The 26,214-nt window shown below is 58.3% G+C and overlaps 1 protein-coding gene across 4 annotated transcripts; it reads left to right on the forward strand.

Moving 5' to 3' along the window:
• Positions 1–187: 187 nt before the first annotated feature.
• On the forward strand, positions 188–23,503 carry BRD9 (bromodomain containing 9). Of its 4 annotated transcripts, none has more exons than XM_030333246.1 (16): positions 188–326; positions 991–1,205; positions 1,463–1,595; positions 3,077–3,137; positions 3,566–3,710; positions 5,282–5,392; positions 6,053–6,228; positions 7,276–7,408; positions 9,359–9,434; positions 10,356–10,451; positions 11,355–11,487; positions 14,008–14,119; positions 17,121–17,159; positions 19,447–19,546; positions 21,885–22,058; positions 22,762–23,503. In XM_030333246.1, the coding sequence occupies exons 1-16, from the start codon at positions 275–277 to the stop codon at positions 22,860–22,862; spliced, it is 1,857 nt and encodes a 618-aa protein (XP_030189106.1). In that variant the 5' UTR covers positions 188–274; the 3' UTR covers positions 22,863–23,503. The 4 variants fall into 4 exon arrangements, with proteins under 4 accessions (XP_030189106.1, XP_030189115.1, XP_030189123.1 ...); XM_030333255.1 differs by having other exon boundaries at positions 6,113–6,228; XM_030333263.1 differs by having other exon boundaries at positions 6,116–6,228.
• Positions 23,504–26,214: the final 2,711 nt, after the last annotated feature.

Genomic DNA, 26,214 nt, shown 5'->3' on the forward strand with positions numbered 1-26,214 from the left:
GCCACCGCCCGGGCCGCCACCGCCCGGGCCTCTCCAGCCGTCCGCCCTCCCGCCCGCGCTTGAAAGTGCCGCGCGCGCGGCGCACCGCCCTCTGACCCGGAAGCGCTGGGCGCCGGCGGGGCGAGACGGCCCGACTTCCGGCGCCTGCTTCCGGCGGGGCCCGGCGACCTCCGCGGGGCCAGGCGGGTGGCGAGTCAGGGCCGCGGCGGCGGCGTCCACGCTGCGGCCGCGCTTGCTTGCAGCCCTCAGCCCCGCGCCCCGGCCCCGCGCCGCCATGGGCAAGAAGCACAAGAAGCACAAGACCGAGTGGCGCTCGTCCTACGAGGGTGAGGCGGCGGGCGCGCTTTGTGACGTCGGGCCGGCCGGCGGGCGGGGGGCGGGGTCCCGGGCGGGGGTCCCGGGCAGAGATCCCGGGCTCGCGGGCTCGGGCCCCGAGGGAGAATCCCCGGCTCGCCTGCGGGTGGGGGAGGGGGGGGTCTCGGCGGGGGGAAGATTCCGGGGTCGCGGGAAGGTGTCCTGGGCGAGGATTCTGGGATCGCGGGCGGCGGTTCCGGGCCAGGGCGCCAGGGCTGTCGGGCGTCTGGTCCGCCTCCTGCATCTGTGTTGGCTTGTCTGGTCTTGGAGAAGTTCGTCCCTGTTTGTCACCCGCGTCCCGACTGCGCGTTCCTGCAGCCTCGGTCCTGTGTCTGCTGCAGGACAGACGGGTGTGAGCGCAGGCCAGGAGCTTAGGGAAGGGGGCGGGGAGGGACCAGGCTCCTGGGCTCCCCTGCCTCCTTGTTCCTCGCCAGACAGAGCAGCTCGAACTGTGTCCCTGAGGGTGATGCAGCACCAACAGGGGCGGGACTGGCAGCCCTGGGGTTTGCTTCCCCATCTTTCCCTGATGGTGTTGCCTTCTGGGGCCTGGGCGTCCTCTCTGTTCCCCCTGCACGTCGGGCCCCTGGTGCCACTACACACCCGAGCACACCCCGAAGCTGCGGTCTCTGCTTACAGATTATGCAGACAAGCCTTTGGAGAAGCCCCTGAAGCTGGTTCTCAAGGTTGGAGGAAGTGAAGTGACTGAGCTGTCGGGGTCTGGGCACGACTCCAGTTATTACGATGACAGGTCAGACCACGAGCGAGAGCGGCACAAGGAAAAGAAGAAGAAGAAGAAGAAGAAATCCGAGAAGGAGAAGCACCTTGACGACGAAGAAAGAAGGAAAAGAAAGGTAGAGCAGGGCGGCGGCTGGCCGGTGGAGGCCCCCAGCCCCCCGGAGGGCAGATCACAAGGGCCGTGGGGTCTTAGGAAAGGGCTGTCCTGTTTGTAGCAAAAGGCGCACGAGCCCAGGGGGTGGTCGTTGGGGGGGGGAGGGGGGATCTGAAGGAGAAGCGTCTCTGGAGGGAGGTTTGCTCGCTCAGCTTTGTGTTGCAGGAGATTATTTAAAACTGCTTGCCTTGCTCTCGCTGCCCTGACTCTGCCTCGCAGGAAGAGAAGAAGCGGAAACGGGAAAAGGAGCATGGCGACTCGGAGGGAGAGGCCGACGACTTTGATCCCGGCAAGAAGGTGGAGGTGGAGCCGCCCCCCGACAGGCCCGTGCGAGCGTGCCGGACACAGCCAGGCGAGTGGAAGGAACGTGTTTGGAGGCTCTCCTGGAGCGCGACAGCTCGTCTCTGTGACACAGTGGTTGGCGTCGTGCTTTTCTGCCTCTTGGGGACGTGTGCGGGAAGGAGGGAACAGTGCTTTCTCTTCCAGGGCTCGACATGAAGCGTAGCTGGACCTGAGGTCTTAGTGTCAACTTGAACCTGTAGAGCAGGGTTCAGTCAACTGCCGCTCCTGGGCCCCCCCCCCCCTTTGTTCTTTTTAAATTCACGAGCTCATCACGGGGAGAAGGGAACTAGTGCTCAAATCAGTTGTTACTGAGGCTGTCAGGCACCACGAGGGCTGTGCCAGCCTCACCGGAGGAGAGAACACTCGGGGCTCTCTAATCTGTGAGTGGTCACTTTCCTCAGGGGCTTTCAAATGGTCAGGAGGTACTGAAGTGGAGGCAGTTTTCCTCCGAGCGTTTCTCTTCTTGACGTTGGGTTTGACTGCCTGTGATTCGGGAGAGAAGGAAGCGGGGTCGTATGGCAGTCGTTGCCGAGGGTGTGGTTTTCTGGCAACAGCCGTCCCCGTGCAAGTCATTGCCACGGTGAACAGGTAGGACCCGGGGCCACGGGGCACAGTGGGCAGGAGAGAAGGTCAGGCATGAGACGGTTCGCTAGGTGAACGTGCTCGCGAAGCGCGTACAGTCGTCGGTCCCTGCCGGCTTGGTCTGATCAGCTGATTGAGGTCACGCGTGCAGTGCTTCCCTTCCGTGTACCCGAAGGGGTGATGTTCACACTTGCTCTGGTCACTGTCACTATCGGGACCCACTCGTGGTCTGCAGGCCTGTTTGCTTCAGCCCTGGAACCAGCTATTTCTCCAAGGAGCCCTGGTTCCTTAGTGCATTCAGATGCTGAGGTCTGGGGGCTGGGCGTGGCCGGCAGTGGCTGCTCTAGGTAAGAGCACTTGTGTTCTTATGGCTTAGGGAACAGAACCTAGGCCGCCACGTGTGCTTACTACGTTCACCAGAAACCACGGTTCCACACCGTGGGCCAAGAGATGTAGTTAGTGGCCGTCCTCACGAGGACCCCCGTGCGGTTGCATTCGTACCCGTTTTACAGAGGAGGAGCAGCAGGGGTGCGGCCAGAGGTTCTGGACTGCCAAGTAAAGTGATAGTCGGTGGAGCTCAGCCTCTGTGTCCTGGCCGTCTTCGTACCGTGTCTGGAACGTACTGGGCCCGGTCGTGACGGGGACTCATACAGACTGACAAGTGACAGCTCCCTGTTGTCGTCTGAAGGATCTTGGCACTTTCTAAGGGGTTTGGGGGACTGATGCTGTGGTGGATGCCCCTCCCACCCAGCTGAGTTTTTTGGGGCCAAGACCGGGTCTGGGTCATCCTTGTACCCAGTTCTTGTTGGAGTCTGAAACACTGAAACGTGCCGTGGAGTGGGAGCTCTCTAGTGACACAGTATCAAGACGTTTTGACTCATCATTATCCTGTGCTCTTTAAATTGTCAGCCGAGAACGAGAGCACACCGATTCAGCAGTTACTAGAGCATTTTCTCCGCCAGCTCCAGAGGTAAACAGTTTCTCAAGAACTTGAGGTTGGGAACCTTCAGGGTGTCTTTCCTTGTGACGGGTTCTTCCCTCACCTCCCACACCCGTGAAGCAGACCCTTCGCCCTCCCTGGGTGACGCCCAGTCTAGTGGGGGGTGGGCCGGCGTGGGGAGAGCGCCGTGTGCCCGGTCCGTGCAGGGCAGGGGTGTTGGTGGGGGGCGGTCAGGACGTCCACGATGCAGATGTCACGGCTCCAGCCAGGAGGGTAATTTTGGAATTTTTAATCATCAAAAACACCTACTACGCTTCTACAGAGTGTAAATTTTATTTCTTATTTTAAGGAACAAAACTTGGTGAATTGTATCATGTTTTTACCGTGAAACGTTTTGTATCGTTTGGAAATCTACACTTAGGGTTTTCCTGTTTAAGTAATGATGTTCTTGTTTTCAGAAAAGATCCTCATGGATTTTTTGCTTTTCCTGTCACGGATGCAATTGCTCCCGGATACTCCATGATAATAAAACATCCCATGGACTTTGGTACAATGAAAGACAAGATTGTAGCCAACGAATACAAATCAGTCACAGAATTTAAGGTAAACTAATTTCGGTTTCTGAAATAATTGCTGCGAAGCTCTCTGTGTGTTTATGTCCAGTAAGCACTCTGTCCGTATCAGCTGGTTTCTAGTTGCGAGTGTTCATGGGGGCCTGAGCCTTCGGGCCAAGGTCTCCCAAAGGTTGCATCAGGGAAACCGGTATCTTGTCTGGAAGCTGTAGAGATACGTGAGGTCAAGCAAAAGTGTGTCTGATTTGGTCTGACTCCAGAATTGGTATTTTTAGAGTTACAGTTTTTCCTAGTTTTTTGTTTTATAGTAACTGGGAGTTTAATTTTTTTTTTTTAACGATAGATTTCTATGACTCTCTAGTGTGTAGTTCTGAACTCTGTTTCTTGGTACAACCGCGAGGCAGGAATTGCTTGTTGGCTTTGATCCCAGGGGCGGATCAAGATGAGTGCTTGACGCTTTGGTAATGATGTCATGTAGGAAAAGGCATCGGGTTTCTTTCTTAGTTTCTATTCAATTTGGAAGGCTTAGTTCTATCCCATTCATTTGCTGGTGACATGACTGAGCGTGTTTGCTGAGCCTCAGAGGCTGTGCCACGTGAAAGGGTATGGGGGCGGACGGCCCTCAGTCCTCCACCTTCCTTGTCGGGCCCTGGTTTGCTCTGCTGCCCAGTGACGGTCCTGGATGTGAGCAGTGTCCCCCCTCTGCCTTGTCCTCAAGACTGCTACATCAGGGCCCACAGAGGAGGGGGACTTGAGGGCCACAGGCCCAGCCCTGGGGACCTTGGCCGTGGGGCCAGTGCTGGGGCTCGGTCGGGGTCTGGCTGGCTTCAGCTGTCCTTATGCGTCCTCATGGCCGGCACAGCACACAGTGACAGGTGTGTGTGCGGTCTGTAATTTGTTTGGGGTGATGATATACCGAGACGTCCAATAGCTTGCTTTTAACGTAAGCTGTTCAGCAAGATTTCCCTTATCTTACAGAAAGCCTTTTTGCTGATGCTATTAGAGTAATTGGCGATAGACCAAGTTTTGAATTCCGTGGCAAAATCCCAGAGAGGGGACGCGAACGTGCTCAGCTCTCGGCTCATTCCTCAGCTTTTACTTAAAAGGACCTGGCTGTCACTTTTCATTCCTGCTTACATCTGATTTCTCCCAAAGCGGGGGAGCTGGAGATGGAGAGAGGGAGCCGCGATGTTCTTAGAACGCGCACGTACTGGGGCAGCTGGGAGGCTCCGTCGGTTAAGCGTCCAATTCTTGGTTTCGGCTTAGGTCATGATCTCATGGTTCGCGAGTTCAGGCCCCACGTCAGGCTCTGTGATGACAGCGTGGAGCCTGCTTGGGATTCTGTCTCTCCCCTGCTCACACACGCATTCTCTTTCTCAGAATAAAAAAACAGAAACAGAAGCCACACGTGTCGCGCTCAGGAGGAAGCTCCAGGTTTGGCAGGTCTGAAACTTCCCTCAAAGAGTCGTTAAAAGCCATTTGTTAAGCTGAAGAGCCTGGTTTAGTTGCTTGCCACTCAGTTTTAGCCTCTTGACAGGAATCCGGGTTTTGCCGGCATCTCAGTGGTTCAAACTCGACAGATTCTATTTTTTTCCCTTTCAGGCGGATTTCAAACTGATGTGTGATAACGCGATGACCTACAACAGACCAGACACCGTGTACTACAAGTTAGCTAAGAAGATCCTTCACGCAGGCTTTAAGATGATGAGCAAAGTAAGAAGCCCGCGGCGGCAAGGAGCCACAGAGACGAGAGTTCCCCTCTGTCTCGATGCCTACACAGAGCCCCACCCCCACTGACTGACATGCTTCCACCCGTCCATCACTGGTCGTGGTGCAGAGCCTCTGTACACATCCCAGGCCACCCTCCCCGCCAGGCGCGCTCTCTCTCTCTCTCTCTCTCTGCTCCTGCGCCAGCTGGAACGTCTCCTTTAGGGTTGGTGGAAAGTGCTGGATCTGTTGATCTAAGTGTGGGTGTCTGATGGATTGCAGCCAGCCTGTGATCTGTTTTACGTGGCTGCCTCACTGAGTCCAGACAGGACGTCTTGGCCGTCCGGAGTGGCTTCCCAGATCTGTCCCATGAGCCAGGTTGCATGCGTCACGCATCTAGGACCAGTGCCTTGTGCCTGACCGGCCTGTAGGTGAGGTGCGGGCCCCTGTGCCCTCTGGCCCGTCCCCCTCTGCCAGCCCCGAGTGCTCCCAGCCAGTCGGCTGCGCCTGTGGTGCTGACTCCCACCTGCACCTGCCGCGGGAGCGCCATGGGAGCCCGCTGTTAGGCCAGGCGAGGCTGCGGCCATCCCCATCCCACCCATCGCCATGGCGCCTCGGCTGTGAGGCAGAGGTAAAGGCCTGCTGCTCTGTCCTTTTTGATTCTAGGAGCGGCTGTTAGCTCTGAAGCGCAGCATGTCGTTTATGCAGGACATGGATTTTTCTCAGCAGGCAGCTCTTCTGGGCAACGAAGACACAGCTGTTGAGGAGCCCGTTCCTGAAGCGGCACCTGTACAAGTAGAAACTGCCAAGAAATCCAAAAGGCCGAGTAGAGAAGTTATCAGGTAACGGGAAACGCACCTCAGGGTTGTGAGTGAGGGTGAGCCTGTGCTGGCGCCCGTGTCCGCGGAGTAGCTCGCGGACCCCCACCTGCTGGAAGGAGCCCGGTCCCCAGCGGCCGCACGTGAGCTCTGGTCTCAGGTGTTTCCAGGCAGCTGGCCGGCAACCTGGGCCAGCCGGGCCTCGTCACGCTAACGGACCTGGGGGCACAAGGGCAGGACAGCCCCTGCCAGCCACACGCAGGCTCTGTTCCAGGTGTGACACTGCTGTTCCCATATGCGTGTTGCAGTGATTGTTGGGCCTTCGCTCTGAAGAAGTTCCCTCACGTGCAGGAGGACACTTGATGGTGGCCTAGCTTGGCTGTCCCTGTGCGGGGGATGTAGCTGTGCTGTGTTAGGCAGGTGACACGCTTTGTGGGGGGGCTTCATTCTCCTCGTACCTGACCCCCCAACTCCTGCAGCCGTCCACCCTGGGCCAGAGGCGGGGCCTTCTTGCAGGCTTGGGGTCCGCAGGCAGAGTTTGCTCCTGCAGCTCCTTGGATGGAGTCGGTCCATATTCTTCTGGAACCTTCCACAGGAGAGGCCACATCCCTTGGGCGCTGCACCCAGTGACCCTCGGCTGTTCGAATAAAGCTCTTCTCTGTGTGGGGTCTGAGCCCGCCTACCGAAGGCTCGGGACGCCCCTTTTGCCTCACGACCTGTGCTCCCAGCTCACCCTTGTTTCTGGCGTCTCCACGCTCCACGGAGCTTTGCCTCTTTTTCCAACGGTGCCTCGAATGACATTGTGAGTAGCGAGGTTGCCGTCAGGTTGCTCTTAGATCAACTCAGGTGTGCAGCTGAGACACGAGACACCTCCAGCGGCCATTTGGGGCTGCCTCGCTGTTCGTGGAGGCCTTGCATATTGCTGCAGTTACAGCCGCGAGGACAGGGTCGAGGAGTGCTCCGTGCCCTTGCTCCCGGCCCGTGGTGACCTTGGGGAGCGGTAGGGACTGACCGTGGTGAGGTGGGAGCAGCACGTGCCCCGGTGACGTGTGTGGTGTTCCTGCCTCGCAGCTGCACGTTTGAGCCGGAAGGAAATGCCTGCAGCCTGACTGACAGCACGGCAGAGGAGCACGTGCTGGCCTTGGTGGAGCACGCAGCTGACGAGGCTCGGGACAGGATCAGCCGGCTCCTCCCAGGGGGCAAGGTAGCGTCAGGGGTGTCTGGGCAGAGCTCGTGTCCCGCAGGCTCGCTTTGGGTCCCGTCACCGGCTCCATCTCTGGGGTGGGCGGGGGCCTCCAGGGGTGCCTCGCGGGCAGGAGCCTCCCAGAAGCGGTGTGTGATGCGGGGACGCTGCAGCAGGCTCGCCCCGTAGTGGGGATGTTGCCCGCCGGCGGATGGACGTCAGGCCTGCCAGGCGTCTGCGCTGCAGCCTCCCTCTTCTCCTGGTGTGCTTGCGTCTCTGTGTGCCTCTGCGGCGCCCGTGGGTCCCATCTGACCCGGGCCTGGCCTGTGGGGGCCTCCCTGCTGTGCTTGGAGCACCCCCCTGCCGGGAGAGCAGCCCGGCACCTCCGGTAGAAACGGTGTGGCTCTTGCGTGCACTTTTAAACCCGCTAGTCACGGTAACGAGGACAGAGGCGACGTTAATCCCGGCACGTTTACTTGACCTGGTGCATCCACAGTCTCGTCTGTGCACGTGGTCCATGTGAAGAACTCTTAGAACTTCACATCCCTGTCTCAGACGTGCGTTTTCAAAACGCACGTGGAGTGTTATGTTAAGGATTTTGAACAGTGACGTTTTGCATACGCCGGGTTACGTGCAGCATACGGAGATGAATCTTTTACTTACCTTAAGCTTCCCTGGTGGAAAGTTTGCGGTTCCCTGTGTAGCTGATGTTGATCTGCTGGACCCGCTGGTCTGCACGCCTGTAGTGCTTCAGCCGTGGAATGTCCCGGGCACTGGGCACGGCCCTCGGTGGCTCTGGGAAAGAGCCCTGCGGACTGTAGCTCGGTGAGGGAGGGCCATGCTGAGCTGCGTGTATTCATCAGAGGCACGTGTCCACACCCGAACCCCCATTGCTCCCAGTGCTGGGCCTGTTTCCCTTTTCTCCCTTTTTGGGTTGTAATTCCACAGCGAGAAACCTGACTCCTGTTCCCCTTAGTGCATTCACGTGGTCAGTGCTCACGTGATCAGCACTTACATGGTCAGCGCTCACGTGGCCGGTGCTCACGTGGTCGGCGCTCACGTGGTCAGCGCGTACACGGTCAGCACTCACGTGGTCAGTACATCCATAGTCAGCACTCGCATGGTCAGTGCTCACATGGTGAGTACTTACATGGTTAGTACTCCCATGCTCACCGCTCACATGGTCAGCACTTATGTGGTCAGTGCTCACGTGGTCAGTACTGACACGGTTAGCACTCACGTGGTCAGTATTTACGTGGTCAGCGCTTACATGGTCAGCGCTTACGTGGTCAGTATTTATGTGGTCAGCGCTCACGTGATCAGTACTGACACAGTTAGCGCTCACATGGTCAGTGCTCACATGGTGAGTACTTATATGGTTAGTACTCACACACTCAGCGCTCACATGGTCAGTACTTATGTGGCCAGTGCTCACATGGTCAGCAGTGACGGGTCTCCTGTCCTCCCCGCCCTGTATTCAGGCACTCAGGCCAAGGGTCCCCCTCTTCTCTTCCCCCACTCCCATGTGCAGGTGCCCCTCCTGGACCTTCCTGGGGGCCTTCAGAGGAAGAGGGCTTTTGCTCAGTGGTTTTCTGTAAGCGGAACTAAGTCCCTTGTGTTAGAGATGGAGCCTCTAGTGCCCGTTGATATGGCATTTGGTGACCAGGGTCCTGTTCTGGGTCATTTGGCTCAGGTTCTGACATCCTGTAAGGGCAGTTTCTGGGGTAAGCTTCCTGTTTCCGTATCTCCTTTAGAAGAATCAGGAACTAGTCTTAATCCTTTCAGTACACATGGGTGTGAAGTCAAGCTCGGGGAGGTATGAGAGAGGTCTCTGTGGTCTTTTCCATGGGGAAACCAACTGCCCCGTGACCTGTTGGGATTTGTGCACGTTAGGCCGTGCTCGTACGCCTTAGCTCTGTTGGCGTTGCGGCAGAGCACGTAGGGCCGGCCCTCAGGTGTGCTTCCTTGCAGATGGGCTATCTGAAGAAGGACAGTGACGGCAGCTTGCTCTACAGCGTGGTCAACACGGCCGAGCCGGATGCCGACGGTGCGTGGCCCCGAGCAGGGCTGGGGTTAGTCTCCGCAGCGCCAGGGAGTTTCGGCTTCGTAGCCCGTTTGAGGTCACGGTTGCCCGTGCAGAGCAGGCCCCAGTCACACGGCGTAGACGAATCCCATCCGGTGTTACTCCCCTGTCCTCCCCCTCCTGTGTATGATACGCAGCCTGCGTATGATACGTGGACAGGGGGCAGTCATTCAACGGGGGCAGGGGTGCTGCTCAGACCTTTTCTGCCCCAGGGTCTAGCATAGGCAGCCAGTGTAGAGCTGTGCTCCCGCAGGGCTGCGGTTCTACAAGTCCTCATGGCCTGACTTCCAGATACCATCATGAGGATCGACTCACACCCTTGTCAGGGCTCCCTGGGAGGAGCCAGAGTGCACAACTCCGTCGCACTCGCGGAGCTTGGAAGGGGCCCAGACGTGGGCTTAGAGGGGATGCCCTGTGTGGTCATCGTGTTGAGGACCTTGAGGGGGGCACAGATGCTGGATCTGCTCACCCGTGGGGAAGCCCTTTTCCGTCTCTTTGAAAAGTATCTCGAGTTGATCAACTCGTAGCTTAGACAGAGTTAAGGTTTGAGAATTGTAGCGGCTACTTTTTTTTTTTAAGTGCTTATTTATTTTGAGAGAGAGAGAGAAAGAAAGAGAAAGAATCCCAAGTAGGCCCCAGGCAGTGCAGAGCCTGAGGCGGGGCTCGAACTCACAAACCGTGAGATCGACCTGAGCTGAAATCAAGAGTCGGATGTTTAACCGACTGAGCCACCCAGGCGCCTAAGAATTTTAGTGGTTTCTGTAAATTTGATTTTAGCTGGTCTTTCTAGAGAGCCCCCCGTGCCTTCCCCAAGTGCACTCTGTGAGCCACTGCAGGAGCTGGGAACTCCCCGAGCCACCTGTTCACAGCCCGGTCCCTTTGCAGAGGAGGAGACCCACCCTGTGGACCTGAGCTCGCTCTCCAGCAAGCTGCTCCCCGGCTTTACCACACTGGGCTTCAAGGATGAGAGAAGGGGCAAAGGTGAGTGTGGGGTGGGCAGGTAGGGGCACGGGATGAGGGAAATCACAGGAGAGGTGTGGACCCAGAGTCCTCCCGCCATCTTCGTGGCTCACCTGTTCTTAGTACTGTGTCCAGATTCTGGCTCTGAAACTAACAATGAGATGAAATTAAGGTCCTGTCGAGTGAGGGGAATAAACATTTCACCGGGCACGCTCCTCTTTGCCGTCCACTCGTACCGGTCTGTGGGTCTCAGCCCCGTGCCGACCGTGGGTAGGGGTGTATGCCCGGGTGTCTGCCGAATAATGGTGGGCAAGTGTGGGAGATGGAAGGTTGGATGGGTGTGGCGGTGGAGGGAGGGAGGGGACTGGTGTGCTGGCCGCACTTGTGTGTGTGGCCGAGTGACCGAGTGACATCTGTGGCTGGTTTGCTAGATTTGGAGTGTGTCGGTGTGCAGCAGTTTTGTTCCCCGGGGGACAGCTGGTGGCGTCTGGGGACGTTGTGATGGTCACATCGTGGTGCTACTGGAGTCTAGTGGGGGGGAGGGGCACGTCTGAGACGCATTGCTCTTGAGCTCTGACGTCATTCACGTGGGGACGCCAGCCGTGATGCCCCCACAGCCCCTTGAGGGATCCAGCCTCGTCCTGTGGGCTCGGTTCCCAGCAGGGCCTGGGTCGGCACGAAGCCCTTCTACCAGCGCGCGCTCGCCTTGCATCGCGTAAACTGTCCTCTGCGCCTGCTGCAGAGCCTGAAGTGCTGGTTCGGCCCGGAAGCTGCCGCCGCTTCGGGTCGCTGGGGAGTAGCGATGTCACGGGGGAGGGGGCTGGGAGCGGGGGCGGGGGCGCCGCCCGCGGGACCGAGCGCGTCTCGTGCGGGCGTCACCGCACGTGCGTCTCACGTCTTGTGCTCTCCCTCTCCTGCCCTCAGTCACTTTTCTCTCCAGCACCACCACCGCGCTTTCAATGCACAGCAATTCCGTGTTCGGCGACTTAAAGTCGGAGGAGATAGACCTGCTGTATTCCGCCTACGGGGATGAGACGGGTGTGCAGTGTGCGCTGAGGTGAGCAGGGTCGGCACGGTCTGGAAGGTTCTCGCTTGCCGTGCGGGAGGAGCCGTTTCCCTGGTGGGTGGTTGGCGGGAGACGGCCAACGGCAGCGGGTCTGCACGGCAGAGGTTTTCGAGTTCTTTTCCGTAAACCACTGGTTTGCCACGGGTTGGTCTTGAAGTTTGGGTAACTCAGCTGCGCCTTACAAAGGTGACGATCCGGGCTGTAGTTTAAAAAAGAACGTGTGTGTGCATGTAACCAACCACGTGTTTGGAGCTTGTTTCGTGATTTTGTTGGAACCTGGCTCGGTGGCTGTGTTCGTCTGCTGGGGCCACCGGAACCGTGCACCCCAGCCTGAGGGGCTGAAGTGACAGGCATTCGTCGTCTGGCGGGGCCGGAGGCTGGGAGTCCGAGACCCGGGCGTGGGCAGGGCTGCTTTCTCCTGCGGCCTCTGTGCTTAGTGCGTAGACGGCCCTGGTCTCCCTGTGTCCTCACCTGCACGCCCGTCTCTAAGTCTGTGTCCCGGTCTCCGTTTCCTTCAGAGACACCAATCGTAACGCGTTAGGGCCCCCTAAAGACTCTGCTCGAACTTCATCACCTTTGGGAGGCCACGTCTCCAAATAATACGTTCTGAGGTACTGGGGTTGGAGCTTCAGCAGAAGAATTTTGGGACACGCTTCAGTCCCCAACGGTGACTGGGACGTGGTACTGAAACCGCAGACGTGGTGCCGTGTTTCTGTGGAACTGCTGTGTTCTGTGCACCAATAGAAGTAGGTCACACCTGTGGAATTTTAGTAATTCTCCAGGAGGAAAGGCAAGTTTGGCTAACCTCTAAGAAATGGATCTTTCCGTATTAGATCTTTAAATCCAAACAGAACACGGGACGTATTTTAAAAATGAACGAAAGGAAATCAGCCCTTAATACGATTTTTATGAGCCCAGAGAAGCAGAAGTGGAACACCAAGGAGGAAATCTGGTGAGCGAGGACAGTGTCACAAGTGGTGCCCCCCCCCCTTTTGCCCCACTGCCTTGTCACAGCCTTTAAGGGACGGCAGTCACCTTTGGTTCAGGGGGCACGGTGTTCCCAGACAGTGGTCGCCTTCCCCCACGCCCACCCCCGAAACACGGATGGACTCCGGGCGTGTGAGCAGTGCACGGCGGCCGCAGCCCACGCTCCTCCCGGGCGTCCCCGCGTCACCTCGCCACGCGCTCTGTTCCAGACCATGCCACGAGTGTTCCGGTGTCCCTGCTCCCATCACACGCTCACGGTGGTGGCGTCTCCTGAAACCCTCCCGGAGAGACTCGTGTGCCGTCACGGTCTCACTCCCAGATCGGTGGCCCTCCTCGCTCCGTGTGACGGTCTGACCTCTGGGGAGCCCTTCTGAGCCTTTGCCCCAGGGCTTAGAGGCCAGGACCCGGCCTTTGTCCCCCGCCTCCTTTTACGGCGCCTTCCACTCACTTCTTTTTTAGTTTGTAGTATTCACGGAGTCCGAAAACCAGGACGACGCTCTAGGGTGCGGTGCCCGCGGAGTCTCGTTCCCGCACGAGCTCCCTCTCCCCGCTGCTGTGGAGCATCTCTCCTCGGTCTCCTTTCGTTAAGTCAGAACGGAAACAAAAACGAAAACAGCACCGGGTACGGCCGTGCCCCTCCCGCGGGAGCCCGCGTCTCCCCGTTGACCCCGAGCCGCGCGCTGGCGGTTGTGCGGGGCTACCTACCCGCGGCTTTTCTCGGTCGGTAGAGGACGGCGTCGCGGTCGGGTTTTCTCGGGATATTCTTCGTAACGTGCTCTTCCTGGCGTGTCTCGTGCGGGGTGTGGTGTGCGGTGCGTGTGACGTGCGAGAGCCGCGCTCGTCAGCTCGCGTTCTCAGAAAGGCTTCCGGTCAGCAGACTGCGAGTGGTTCGGTCTTTGGCGAGACAGAAGTGATGCGTGGATTTGCAACTTGCGGGGTTGGCGCCCCCGATCCCTGCCGTTGTTCAAGAGTTCACCGTATGTGCCCGGACTCTCGTTAGCCTTGTCTTTTTTTAAGTGATCTTCTCAAGATGGTTTTTAAGTTTTAGCACCTGTTTTTTAAGATCTCTTTTGTTGGTTGTTTAGTTTATATTGAGGGAGAGCGCACGTGCACGTGAATGGGGGAGGGGCGGGGGGGAGGGGGGAGAACCCCAAGCAGCCTCCGCGCTCAGCTCAGAGCCTGATGTGCGTCTAGAACTCCCAAAGTGTGAGATCGCGACTCGAGCCCAAGTCGAGAGTCACGTGCTTGACGAGCCACCCGGGCGCCCCTTGAGTTGCTCTTCACCTTTCTGGATCATGGGCCACCCTGAGTATCCGACGAAGACGGTTGCTGCCACCCCCCAGATTACACGTGGGAGGTTTGCGGCTCTCGGCGAGACCCTCTCGCGGAGGCGCGTCCGAGGAGCCGGGTCCACGGGGCAGGCCCCGCTCCTCGGGACCGCCGGCCCCGGGGAAGGCGCCTGGGAGACGAGAGCGTGCGGCGCGGGGCCTTCCGGCGGCATCATGCCCTCTCTCGGCCTTCCAGCCTGCAGGAGTTCGTGAAGGATGCTGGGAGCTACAGCAAGAAGATGGTGGACGACCTCCTGGACCAGATCACCGGCGGGGACCACTCGCGGATGCTGTTCCAGCTGAGGCAGGTGGGCGTGCACGTGCCGCGTTTGTGGGGCCGCGCCTGTGGAAAGAGCCTGTCCGGATGGACACCGTCCTAGGGAATCGCTGGCTCGTCTCCCCTCATTCACGTTTTAAGTTTTTACTTCAGGCAGTCAGTTTTCTTTCAGAGGAACTGAAAAGTTTAAGAAGTCCGGCTTGCCACCCCCCCTTCCCAACCCCCCCCCCCCCCCCGCCGTCTCTGGGGCTCTGTGTCATGTGCCGTCCATTCCCTTTGCTCTGAAGACTCTTTTTGGCTATTTCTTCGAGTTTAGACTTGCTGATGGGGAATTTACTCCGTTTTTTTTTGGTCTGAAAGAAGTTATTTTATCTGTATTTATGGAATTCCTCTTCCCTGGGTCTGGAATCGTGGAATCATAGGCTGCTTTTCTCCTATTTTGAGAGACCTCTGACCACACCGTTTCTGAAGCGTCGCCGTCGTAGGCGTCTGTGTCTTCTGTCGCGCATCTTCTTGGCAAAGCGCACGCGTCGGCCAACGGGCTTCGAGTGGGCTTTTCCTTTTTTTCAAGGTTGTAGGAAAAGACCAGAAGAGGTCTGTGCTATACAGACCTCCGTTCCAGGAGGCCTCAGATACTCGCTCCTTTGTCCTTTGCAGGAAATGGACTGTTTGCTGCTCTACATGCTTCTGAAGTTTAATCTTTGTAACTGATTTTCAGTAATTTGTCTCTGATGTGTTTCAGCGTTCTTTTCTTTGTGTTTCTCCTGCTTAACGTTTGTCGGGCTCCTCGGGCCCGTCATTTAGAAGATTTTCATCCGTCGTCTTTTCAGATGTCGCGTCTGCCCCCACCCCACACTCGTCGCTTCTCCAGGACTCTGACACGCGGCTGGCATCCTGGCCTGTCCTGAGTGCTGGTGATGCTCAGCTCCTTTCTCAGTCTCTCGTCCCTCCCTCAGGGGCGAATGCCGTCTGTTGCCGTGGCTTCAAGTCGAGTGATCTGTTTTTGTGCCGCAGCCACATTTGCTGTTAAGCTCAGCCAGTGAAGGTTTCTTTTGAGACGCCGTGTTGTAGGTCTAGGCTCTGTTTTCCTCCTTTTTAGGCCTTCCCTTTCACGTTATGTTCATGCTTTCCTTTAAATTTTTGGACCTATTTCTCATATCTCCCACAGCTGCTTTGAAAGTCCTTATCCACCAATTCTGTCATCTCTGCCGTTCCTGGATTTGCCTTTTGGTAGATTTTCCTCTGCTTACTGTCCACAGTTTGCTGCTTTATTGTTTGATTGGGCCCCGGGCATTACATTGTCGAGTCTCTGCTGTCTGGACTGTGCTATCACTGCCGCCAGCAGTCATAAGTGACTGGCGGAAATATGACTGTGGTTAGTCTGAATTAGATACGATGAGAATGTGAGCTGCGGACCAGAATTTTAGAGACTGGTGCGAAAAAAGAAACGTAAAAGTATTTCATTATTTTATCTGGATCTCACGTTAAAATAAAAAATGTTTTCAATACGTTGGGTTAAGTGAAACGTGTCATCGTCGACTACGTGTTAAGATTAATCTTAAGCAGGCTACTGGAAGGTTAGGTAGGTATGTGCTCACGTTACATTACTGCTGGGCGAGGCTGGCCTGATTTTACTGTGTTCTTTTAAGAACGTTGATGTTCATTTTGGCAGAGTTCTTAGGAGTCATCTGATTTCTTGGGATTTGTTTTTAATTTGGTAGGGTGGGTTTCAGCGGCCTTTATGTTGGGTGAATTTGGCCCTGATCCTGAGGAATGGCCTTTCAGGGTCTCTTCTGGTGGCCCAGGTTTCAGTGAGGTCTTGGCTGGGTGGAGTTGGTTGTCTCTCCTCACGTGTACCTGGCCCCATGGTGTTCGTCTGTGTGTGCACAGGTCAGTGTGCTCCAGGTTCAGCCCTCCTGGACTTGTGGAGCTCCTGCTGTGAGCTATAGCCTCCTCTCCAGACTTTGCCACTCTTCAGTTCCGTGTGGCCGCTGTGCCCCGGCTGCCGTTCTCTGCACCGTGGTCTGAAAGTTTTCCTCCTGGTGCCCCCCGGGCACAGTGTGTGAGGCCGTGTCTTTATAGAGCAGGAGGAACTCCTGAGATGTCCTGGCCACTTGGTTTCCTTTCTAGATTCCATCCAGCGGGATCACTTTTCTGAAAGTGAGCTTGCATTACAGGAGTCACGTAATTCCCAACGTGCTGTGGCGTTAGGTGACGTTTGATGCTAAAACGTATACGTTAGTGGAGGCGTGCGTATGCGTGTGGAACTGGACGTTACGATAGCGGAGAAGTTAATTTTCTACTAAAACTTATAAAAGCCTTAGCACAGGTGAATCTCTAGAACGTTGTCGCAAACAAAAGATCTCAGATGCAAAAGCATGTGAGCTGAGTGACTGTTTTGAAGGTGAAGATCCTGCCAGATTGCAGGACGGTGGCTCAGTAGCATTTAGGCTTGTGATCTCCACATGTGGTCACATGTGGCTGGGCGTCCCGTTCAGAATGTAGTCACACAGTAGCTGTCTTGGGTGACTCTGGGTCCCGCACAGGCTGTGGTCATGCAGTAGTGGTCAAGTGTAAGCCTCTTGTGGACACTGCAGCCCGAGGAGAAGATGCGTGGCCCCACAGTGCACCCATCGGAGGGCAGGGGACCCTCCTCACCTAGCAGGTGGTTTCCTGAGCTGCCCCTGAGACGCAGGTACAATGTCAGACGTTTGCCTTCTGTTTGAAGCCGTCCAGGGCTGCGGAAACGCATCGGGTGCCCTCTCCTTCACGTCCGTCCCTCCCAGGGTGCCATCAGGGCACTCGGCCTCCCAGGGTCTTGGCCGGGCCTGCATGAATCGGGCCCTCTGTGGGGAGTTGGCTGTCTGTCTGATGCCGCACCAGCTCTGATTCACAGGGTGGTGTGAATACCGCGAGGACAACCCCAGCAAGACTGAATGGGCTGCTTTAATTTACGTCTGTGTACACGATATGCGCGAATCATTCTGTATAAAACCGTTTCGAAAACTGGCTTCTCCCGTTTTGATTTGCAGAGGAGAAATGTTCCCGTGAAGCCTCCAGAGGAAGCGAAGGTGAGTTGCACGGACGTGTAAGTGAAAACCTGATGATTAGCGTTCCTGCGGGGAACGGTCGTGTTCAGCCTGTGAAATGGGGTCATTGAGAAGAGGGTCACGTGTTGTTTTGTTGGGAAACTGGTTAAGTGGTAGTCTCCCTGCCCCTGAGTTTTAGTGACAGGGGTGAGGGGCAGGAAGCCACGGCACTTCTCTTCCAGTCCAGGCATGGGAGCCGCAGAGCAGTGGTTGTGCGGGGGGGCCCTGTCTTCTCACGTGGCAAGTGTGCACGGCCGGCCGGTGGGGAAGCAGGCGCTGGACCAGATTCCTGTAGGGGAGCCGCGGGGCACTCTAGCCTCTGGGGTGCTCCCTCGGCTGTGTGTGGGGCCTCGGCCCTGTGAGGTCTCTAGGGAGATCTGCGTGTCTGCTCTTTGGCTGGTGTGAGAAGTCGTGAGTAAACCAGCTGTCTTCAAGTCGCTTTTACGAGTTCCAAGTTGCAGGCGAATCTGTAACAACTTGGAAAACCGCAGCTGTGGGATGATTGCCCCAGCCACGTAGGGAGAAGGGCCCCGTGCTGGGCCCTGGGTAGGATCATGAGTAGCACTGAGCCTCGGTCTCTGGTTGCAAAGTAGAGCAGTAACAGTGGGGTCGTTGTAGGACTCTCAGTGGCACTCTCCCCTGAGATCTGGCTACCGCCGTACTCCATAAACACGAGCTCAGCCCCGGCCCGGCGTGTCGATGGCCCAGAGTGATCCCTGTAACATTTCCTCTTGAGAGAGGTTTATCAGAGCACAGAGCAAAGTGGCTTTTCTGAAAGTCAAGTGAAAGAAGCAAATTCACAGATCACCCAGACGAGACAGACCGATGGCAAGGGTTCATACCCAGACAGGACGACAGGAGAGGGCTCAGACCCAGAGGGGACAGGCCGATGTGAGAGGGTTCACACCAGAGGGCACGGCCCAACGGGAGAGGGCTCACACCCACAGGGGACAGGCCGACGGGAGAGGGTTCACACCAGAGGGCACGGCCTGATGTGACAGGGCTCACACCCACAGGGGACAGGCCGATGGGAGAGGGTTCATACCAGAGGGCGGGGCCCAACAGGAGAGGGCTCACACCCACAGGGGACAGGCCGACGGGAGAGGGTTCACACCAGAGGGCACGGCCTGATGTGACAGGGCTCACACCCACAGGGGATAGGCCGATGGGAGAGGGTTCACACCAGAGGGCGGGGCCCAACAGGAGAGGGCTCACACCCACAGGGGACAGGCCGGTGGGAGAGGGCTCACACCAGAGGGCACGACCTGACGGGAGAGGGCTCACAGGCCCTGTGCCCCTTGCCTGGTTAGCAGGGTCTCATCTTCCTCCTTCGCCAGGTCCCTGTGTGTGGCCAGATGTAGGTGGGTGCCTGTCCCTACTCTCTGGGCTGGAGGGGACCCTGTGTGAGCCTTCCAGCTGCAGGGCGGGCTGAGGGTGTTCGAGGGCACGTGACGTGCACCTGCGCAACCAGGTCCACAGGCTCTGAGCGTCTGCTGCAATGTGGACCTTTAGTTGAACTATTTGGTGAAGAAACGGTCCCTCCAGGCCGTGTGTCGGGAAGGGCGTGGTCAACGGACAGTAACTTATCCCACAGTGACTGAGGGTCCGATCTCCAAAGTGAGGGTGGGATTTGGTAGTATTTGAAGGCCTTAGGGTCTTACTTATAGTACATTTCCCTTAAAGCACCAGAGGTGGCTCTCAGTGTTCATTTTAAAAAGGGCCATACATTAGCTGTTACCTCCTAACGTTTACGAGCCACAGGCCGCCGTGGAAGGTTTGCGTGGTGGGAGCGTCTCGGGGAATGCTGGGCTGTTTCCTTACAGTGCAGAGAGGGCTAGGAGGGTGTGGGGCGGCCACAGAAGGAGAGAGAACACGCTTGGCTTGGAATCTGCTGTGTTTTTACGTGTAGTCTCTGCAAGGTAGCCGTGAGCCCCTCAGGTCCCCTGTGTCCCCCTGTGCCGCCGCCCCCCCCCCCCCCCCCCCGTTACAGGGACCCGTTTATCCCCAAGAGCCAGCGGCCTTTGGCTGTGGGGTTTGGTCTCGGCAGTGGCAGCCGCCTCTGGGAGCGCCCCTGGTGGTCGTGGCTGCATCGAGGACCAGATGCAGCGTGGTCTTCCCGCTCCCTGGGTGTGGACGTGGTGGAGCCGGCCTGTCCTGGGGGGGGGAGGGGGGGGGGGCGCTGTTGCTCCTGTGAGTTCAACAGCTGGTGTTAACTGCCCGCTCAGTGACCTCTTTCCTTTTCTGCTCGGAACCTACCCGTCTCCTGCAGGCTGGGGACTCGCTGGGCGACAGCAACTCCGTCCTGGACTTCATGTCGACAAAGTCCTACTCGGACGCCTCCCTGGACATCTCCATGCTTGGTTCTCTAGGTAGGTCGTGCCAGGCGTGCTCACATCCTCAGGCTCCGCTGGAAGAGGACGCTGTGTTCTCATCCCCGGTGCCGTGTCAGTCTGCGAGGTGGTCCCCGGGGCACGAGGCTGGTGTGCCGAGGCCTGTCCCCTTTCTAGGAATATGGCCACTGTGCTCGGGGTCCCTCCCTGATGGCCCCAGAGCGGGCTTGCCCAGGTCTCCTTTTTGACGTCAGGGTCCCTCGAGCCTGTCGGTCGTGCAGGGACGAGCTGCCTGCCTCGTGGCCTGCCATCGATGTGTCTGCGCGCACGTACCCACCAGGCTGTGCCCTCGTCGGCAGCTGAGCCCGACCCTGCCACGTGAGATGCCCTCTGCGGTCCGCATGGCACCCAGGGTTTTGGAATCTCTTTGGCCGTCCGGCTCCCTGTTGACTCGATGCTCTCGGGGTGCATTCTCCTCCTCTCCTTTCCTTTGGGCCGACCTGACCATTACCACGGGGCTTCTCGCGGACGGTGGCCTCCCTCATTGCGTGTGGCCGTGCCCGTGGTGCTTCCGGCGTCAAGGGGTGGAGGCCAGACATGCCGCTAAACATCCCGAGGCACAGGGAGCGGCCCCCCAAGAATGACCCGGCCCCGGAGGCCACCGCGGCCGGGGGTGAGAAATCCTGCCTGCGTCAGAAGTGGTTTCTGTCAGCGGCTCGGAGCACATGAGGCCGGCTCTCGCTTTGTCATCAGCCCCGCGGTCTCTGCCTTGGGTTAGGCTGTTTGTAGTTAGCGTGGTAACCCAGACCTGATTGAGATCTGCCGTCTTGCTCCTTGTCTGTTTTTTTCCCAATTGTTTGGGGGTCCCACGCCTACCGCTGGGTTAGGTGGTTCCCTAGGAGTCTTGGGACTCGTGGCTCTGGTTTGATACAGCAAAGGGGGACAGATCGGGACCCACAGAGGGAAGGGGTACATGGGGTGAGTCTGGGGGAGACCAGGCAGCGCTCCAGAGCCGCCCCATGGGGTCCCACGGACACACCTGACTCCCAGCATCGAGTTGGGGCAATGCAGGCACTCTCTCCCTGGCACATCTGCAAATTCCAGGCTCCTGGAAGGAGAGCAGGTGTTCAGTGGGAACCACATCAGTTGCATGGACAGTCGAGGTCCAGGGAGCCCCTCTGTCACTCGGGTGGTGGCGACCCTCCCGGGATCCAAGTTCACCAGCCAAGGGCCAACTTGGTCTTCTGGGCTTGCAGTCGGAGGCTGCTGTGTTAACGTTAGCCTTGCCAACTCTTCTTTTCCTCTGTGTTTAAGGTTTTTTCCTCATTACTGGTTTTTGGTAGTTTGAGCGTAAGGTGCCTTGATTTGCTTTTGTTTGGATTTATCCGTTGGGTTATGTTCGACCTGTGGACTCGGGGGGACCTCTGGACTCGGGGGTCTGTGGATTTTCAGCTGGGCTCCCGATTCTGCCATTTGTTGCTGAGTGTCTTTGCTTCATGTCTGGCCGTCTGTTCCGCCGCAGCTGACCTGCTGTTGTCCTTCCCAGCGTGGGGTGGCGGGTTGCCGCAGACGCTGCTCTTTTCCTGTGCCGGAGCCCAATTCGGCTTTTCCAGACTCTCCCCTTCTCCCCTCACCACCCTCTTCCTCTGCTTTTTGAGGAGCGAGTGCCTAGTCGCGAATTTAAGGCCCCTCTTGTTCACAACTTTCCTCCCGTGTTTGGTGGGTCTGCTTCCCTGCCCTCTGCCCACCCGGTAGTGGTTTCTCATGGGCCAGACCGCAGTTACGCCTTTGGGTGCTGGTTAGCTCGCGTGCCTCGATGCTGCGCTTGGTCACGTTCTTACGGGCCGTTACCGATGTGTAGGCGTCGGACCCTGTCCAGGTGTGGCTGTGAGGTGCTCTAAGGGCGGCCCTGAGCCACATTTAGTGTAGGGGGGGACACCGTCCCGCCGGTGGACCGCACCCTTCTTCAGGCTTGGGCCACCGGTTGTCGGAGACACGTGAGTTCTTGAACTGCCTGGAGGGGTCGTGTGCTCCCACACACGCAGGGCCCCTCCTGGCCCAGACCCGGGAGCTCTCCCGGCAGCCCACTGCCCGGGGCCCCCTGCCCCCGCTCTGGCGTGTTCTCCGTCCTGGCGTCTGTGGGCCTCCGTTGCACATGCTGTCCTGCTTCCTGTGTGTTTACACCAGAGGGCAAGCCCTCTTCGTGACTGGCTCAGATCTGACGTGGCACCCGCCCTCCAAGCTTGCCTGTCCTCTCCCTCCCCCCCACCCCAGCTTTCCGCACGGTGGGTGTTGTCCCAAGCGTTCGTAGCGGCGAGGGAGAGACCGGGGGTGCGGCCCAGGCGTCTGGGTGTCTGACGGCCCCGTGTCTGTGCAGGGAAAGTGAGGAAGGAGCCTGACGCAGACGACAGCCACCTGAACCTGGATGAGACGGCGAAGCTCCTGCAGGACCTGCACGAGGCACAGGCAGAGCGCGGGGGCTCCCGGCCGTCCTCCAACCTCAGCTCCCTGTCCAACACCTCCCCCTCCGATAGGGACCAGCACCACCTGGGTAAGGTGGCCCCCGGGACCGTGCGGGCTGCTCCCTCTGCAGGGTGTCCCTGCCCCTGGGGCGCTGAGACCGCCCTATAGTCGGGCAGCTGCCCGGGGCGGAAACGTGTGAGTGGAAGTCACTTGGCGTTAGGAATCGTGGGGAGTGGCCGTGAGACGTGGCCGGCCCTGCGTCAGGAGGAGCCCCAGCTGGCTACACCCCAGGGCCCTTGGAAGGGGCAGAACGAGCCTCAGACGCTGAGTTCAACTCGGGGAACGTTTGTTTCTTTCTGCCATTGCCGTGTTTAGTCCTAACACAGAGCGTCAAGGAGTGTGTCGATCCTCCGGGGCCCTGAGGGGAGAGCAGGTGGCCTGGGGCCTTCTGTGTTTACTGAGACAGAGCGGGCAGGTGTGTGGGCCCCATCGGGATTTCAGTCCCACCGGGAAGGGAACCAAACGCTTCCTGCTCCTTGAATTTGCTCCCTTACCTGCCCCTGCTGCTGTCGGAGTTCCCAGATAGAAGGTCGGGCTCGCGGAATACGTCTTGACGTTGTGGCCTCAGGCGTGCTCGTCCGCGGTGGAGGTTTGGCTGCATAACAAGCGGGCTCTGTGGCTGAGTTGTGGTCTCACTAACCGCCGCCACTAGGACGCGTTTTCGGCCCGGTGTGAACCGTGACGTGTGTGTGGATCCGCTGTGTGAACACCCGTCTTTCCCACAATTGCAGGAAGCCCTTCTCGCCTCAGCGTCGGGGAGCAGCCAGAGGTGACCCACGACCCATACGAATTTCTTCAGTCTCCGGAACCTGCAGCCTCTGCAAAGAGCTAGCCTTGTGGATAGACTTCCGTTAGTTTTTATTTTTTTCTTTGTGTGTACGGAGTTTTTGTCGTGAGACAGAGACTTTCGTCTTGTCCCCTCTGGCGTGCGGGAAGCAGCCCCGGGAGGTGGGGAGGTGTCTCTGGCATCATGTCAGCCACACGCGGATCCCGTGTTTCTGTGGGTCGCCCCGTGAATGCTGGACAGTGGACAGCACACATACAGGTGTGTGACCGGGCGGGGTCGAGCCGTTGTGCTTTGTCTCTTGAGCTTTGAGGGGTCTGTAAAGCTCCTCCCTGTGGCCGGCCGGGACACGCTGTCCTGCCCCAGCATCCTTCCCGAGCACCCCTCGGGAGGCAAGAGATGCCCACGCTGGGGGTCCCGTGTGCTGTTTGCCCTGCCCGCCCTCCCCGTCGTCCCCACATTCCCGAAGCAGGTCGTGGTGGGGCTGCAACCCTCCTGGCCTGGGACAGGCTCTGTGCTGGGCGAGGCCTGCCTTCTGCCGGAAGCTGACACTGCCCCCTGGCGACAGTGGTGTGCTGTGTCCGTAGACTTTTTTAATCTGGATGTGTTTACTGGATGCCTGTTTACATTTGCAAAACGTAGAGATCTCAATAAAATACAGAGCGATTGCACGTAATTGTTTGCAGCCCCGTAGGTGTCCGCTTGTTTGTTGTTTTCTTAATTTTCTTCAACGTTTATATTTGAGAGAGAGCGCAAGAGAGGGAGGGGCCGAGAGAGAGGGAGACGCAGAAACGGAAGCAGCTCCGGACTCCGAGCTGCCAGCACAGAGCCCGACGTGGGGCTGGAACTTACAAACCGTGGGATCATGACCTGAGCCGCAGTCGGACGCTCAACCACCCGGAGCCCGCAGGCGCCCCTGTGGGTGTCCACTTCCGAGTGACTTTTCGGCGAGAACCTTTGTCACAGGAGGTCAGCGGCGTCCGTTCCGGCCGCTCACCCTCCCGCGTTTACTCTGCGTCTGGCCCCGTTCTCCGCCCGCAATGTGTCTGTCTCTCTTACCCACCCTGTACAACTTCCAGGTGGCTTCCTTTTTGAAAACAGAATTGGAAGGGCGCCTGGGCGGCTCCGACGTTTAAGCGTCCCACTCTTGATCTTGGCTCGGGTCACGATCTCCCGGTTCGTGGGTTCAAGCCCCATGTCGGGCTCTGTGCTGACGGTGCGGAGCCTGCTTGGGAGTCTCTCTTTCCCCCTCTCTGCTCCTCCCCCACTTGTACGCACGTGCGCACACTTCTCTCTCTCTCAAAGTAAACTTCAAAATATTAAAACAAAACAAGATTGGAGCTTCTGTCACCTCACAGGGCAGAGTGAATCCCGGGGGAAAGGGGTTTGTGTGACGGAGGCAGTGGACAGCATGACCCTGACCCACAAGTGCCACGGGGTAGGCCAGCCCTGCTGGCCACTGCCTGCTGTGCTGGTAGGGCCCCTTGGGAACCTCAGGAGAAGGGGAGCAAAACACTGCATAGCCGAGGCGTCAGGAAGCCGTGGCAGGTGCCGGCAAAGGAGCAAGTCCCCAGGAGGGACAGACCCCACGGTCAGGCTGCTCCTTCCTGGGTGTGTCACAGCCGTGAAGGGGGGACCTGGGGCTTGGGGCGCCTCCCTGGGCCTGCTGCCCCAGGAAGCTGGCAGGATCCAGGTCCAAACCCACAGGTGCTCTCGGTGGTCAGAATCACTGGGGACAGGTGGCCAGAGAGGGGGAGTGTCCCTCAGAGCCACACTGGCCACGTGTCAGCCACGGATGCACGGGAGCGCCACAGCACCTCAACCATGCTGTTGACTCTCCGGGGAGAGGCTGTCTGGGCAGACAGTGCCAGGTGACGGGGGTTCATCTTGCTGCCTTTTCTGTGGGAAGCCACACTCCAAACAAGACCAGTGAGGGGGAGAGTGTGCACATGTGTGAGTGTGCATGCTTGTGCAGTCTCGTATGTGTGTCTGCGTGCACATGAGTACGTGTGACATGTGAGCATATGTGTGAGCACGCGTGTGCACATGTTTATTCTGGTGCACGAGTGTGCACGTGCACATTGTGTTAGTGCACGTGTGAGCACGTGTGAGCGTGTGTGTGAGTCTATGTCCGTACACGTGTGAGCGCATGTGTTGGCGTGTGTGTGTTGGTGCCTGTGTGTGTGCACGTGAAGCGCCTACCTGTCCCGCGCTCCACCTCGCACCTCCGCCATCCCTGCCCTCGGCCCCAGTGCTGACCCTTTGGGGGTTGGGTGCTTAGGTGTGTGCGCAGCAGGATTGCAGCCGGCCCGTAACAGAGCTTGTGAATGACCTTCCTGTCAGGCAGGTTGAGGATCACACTCGGTGGAGTGCTCTGTGCGCCCTAAAAATAGGGGCGAGTCTGTGTTGAGGCAAGGGGACACTGGGCTGCAGCAGAGGGGACAAGAGTGGGTTGCAGAGTGGGGCCCACGGCACGCCTGTCCCATTAGAAGTTCAGGGCATGCAGTTGTGCATGGGAAGAGTCCTGGTTGTCCCGGACGGGGGTCATGGCTCTGGGTTTAGGTCTGTTTCTTAGTGTTGTAGCTTCTGGAGTTTTTCTCATGGAGCGAAGATGTCTCTGTCAGAGGCACATTTCTCATAGGTGTGAGTGGCTGAGGTCACCGTGGCTCCAGGTCAGCCGGGAGGCCCGACTGCCTGCAGACTCGGGGGACCCCTGGGGTAGTGCCTCCCCTGCCCCACTCCCCGGTGCCTCTTTCAGGGTCTGCCGAGTCGAGCGGTTGAGGTCACAGGCCCCAGAAAAAAACCCCAGCGAGGGGCCAGCAGCCTGCACACAGGCGTATCTGGGGAAGCACGTTCTGTGCAGAAGGCCGAAAAGCACTTTCAAGCGCTGTAAAGACTACACTTTGCCGCAGCTTGAGCTCTGCCAGTGGGAGTGGTGGCCTCACAGCCGACACTCACATGCCGTGTCAGACGTGGCCGTTCAAAAGTGAGCGCACTGTGGGAGGCCTGCACTCTGGCGGGTGCCCTGCCCTGAACTTGAACTGTGTTCAGTTACTGGCATCTCCCACCATCCGCGGCCTCTGCCATGCGGATGGCTGGGCTCTTGGGGGTCTGAGACCCTGGTCAGGCAGCCTGTCGTCTGCCCTGGGTCTCTGGTGGCATGTTGGCCTGGCCCGGGGGAGCGCTGTGGGAGCATTGCGGCTCCAACACGTCTCACACCAAAACCTGGACTAAACTCTTAGGAATGACGAAAAACGAACGTCAGGAACTGAGCTTGGGCTAAGAAGGGACCCAGGCCCCACCGAGTCTGCCCAAGAGGGAGATCGTTAGGTTCCCTTCCTGTGGCCTGAATCCGGAGGACCAGTCCCGGCATTTGCGGAAGGAGTGGACGGGGGCCTGG

This window comes from Lynx canadensis, chromosome A1 (genome assembly GCF_007474595.2).
Source record: "Lynx canadensis isolate LIC74 chromosome A1, mLynCan4.pri.v2, whole genome shotgun sequence".
Taxonomy (NCBI): domain Eukaryota; kingdom Metazoa; phylum Chordata; class Mammalia; order Carnivora; family Felidae; genus Lynx; species Lynx canadensis.

Bases quoted from the DNA above. Each gene is read 5' to 3' on its own strand.
- BRD9 (XM_030333246.1), top strand. From the start codon at position 275: ATGGGCAAGAAGCACAAGAAGCACAAGACCGAGTGGCGCTCGTCCTAC. The intron at 11,488-14,007 runs GTGAGCAGGGTC...TCGGCCTTCCAG, and splicing joins GGTGTGCAGTGTGCGCTGAG to CCTGCAGGAGTTCGTGAAGG. The intron at 14,120-17,120 runs GTGGGCGTGCAC...TTTGATTTGCAG, and splicing joins TGCTGTTCCAGCTGAGGCAG to AGGAGAAATGTTCCCGTGAA.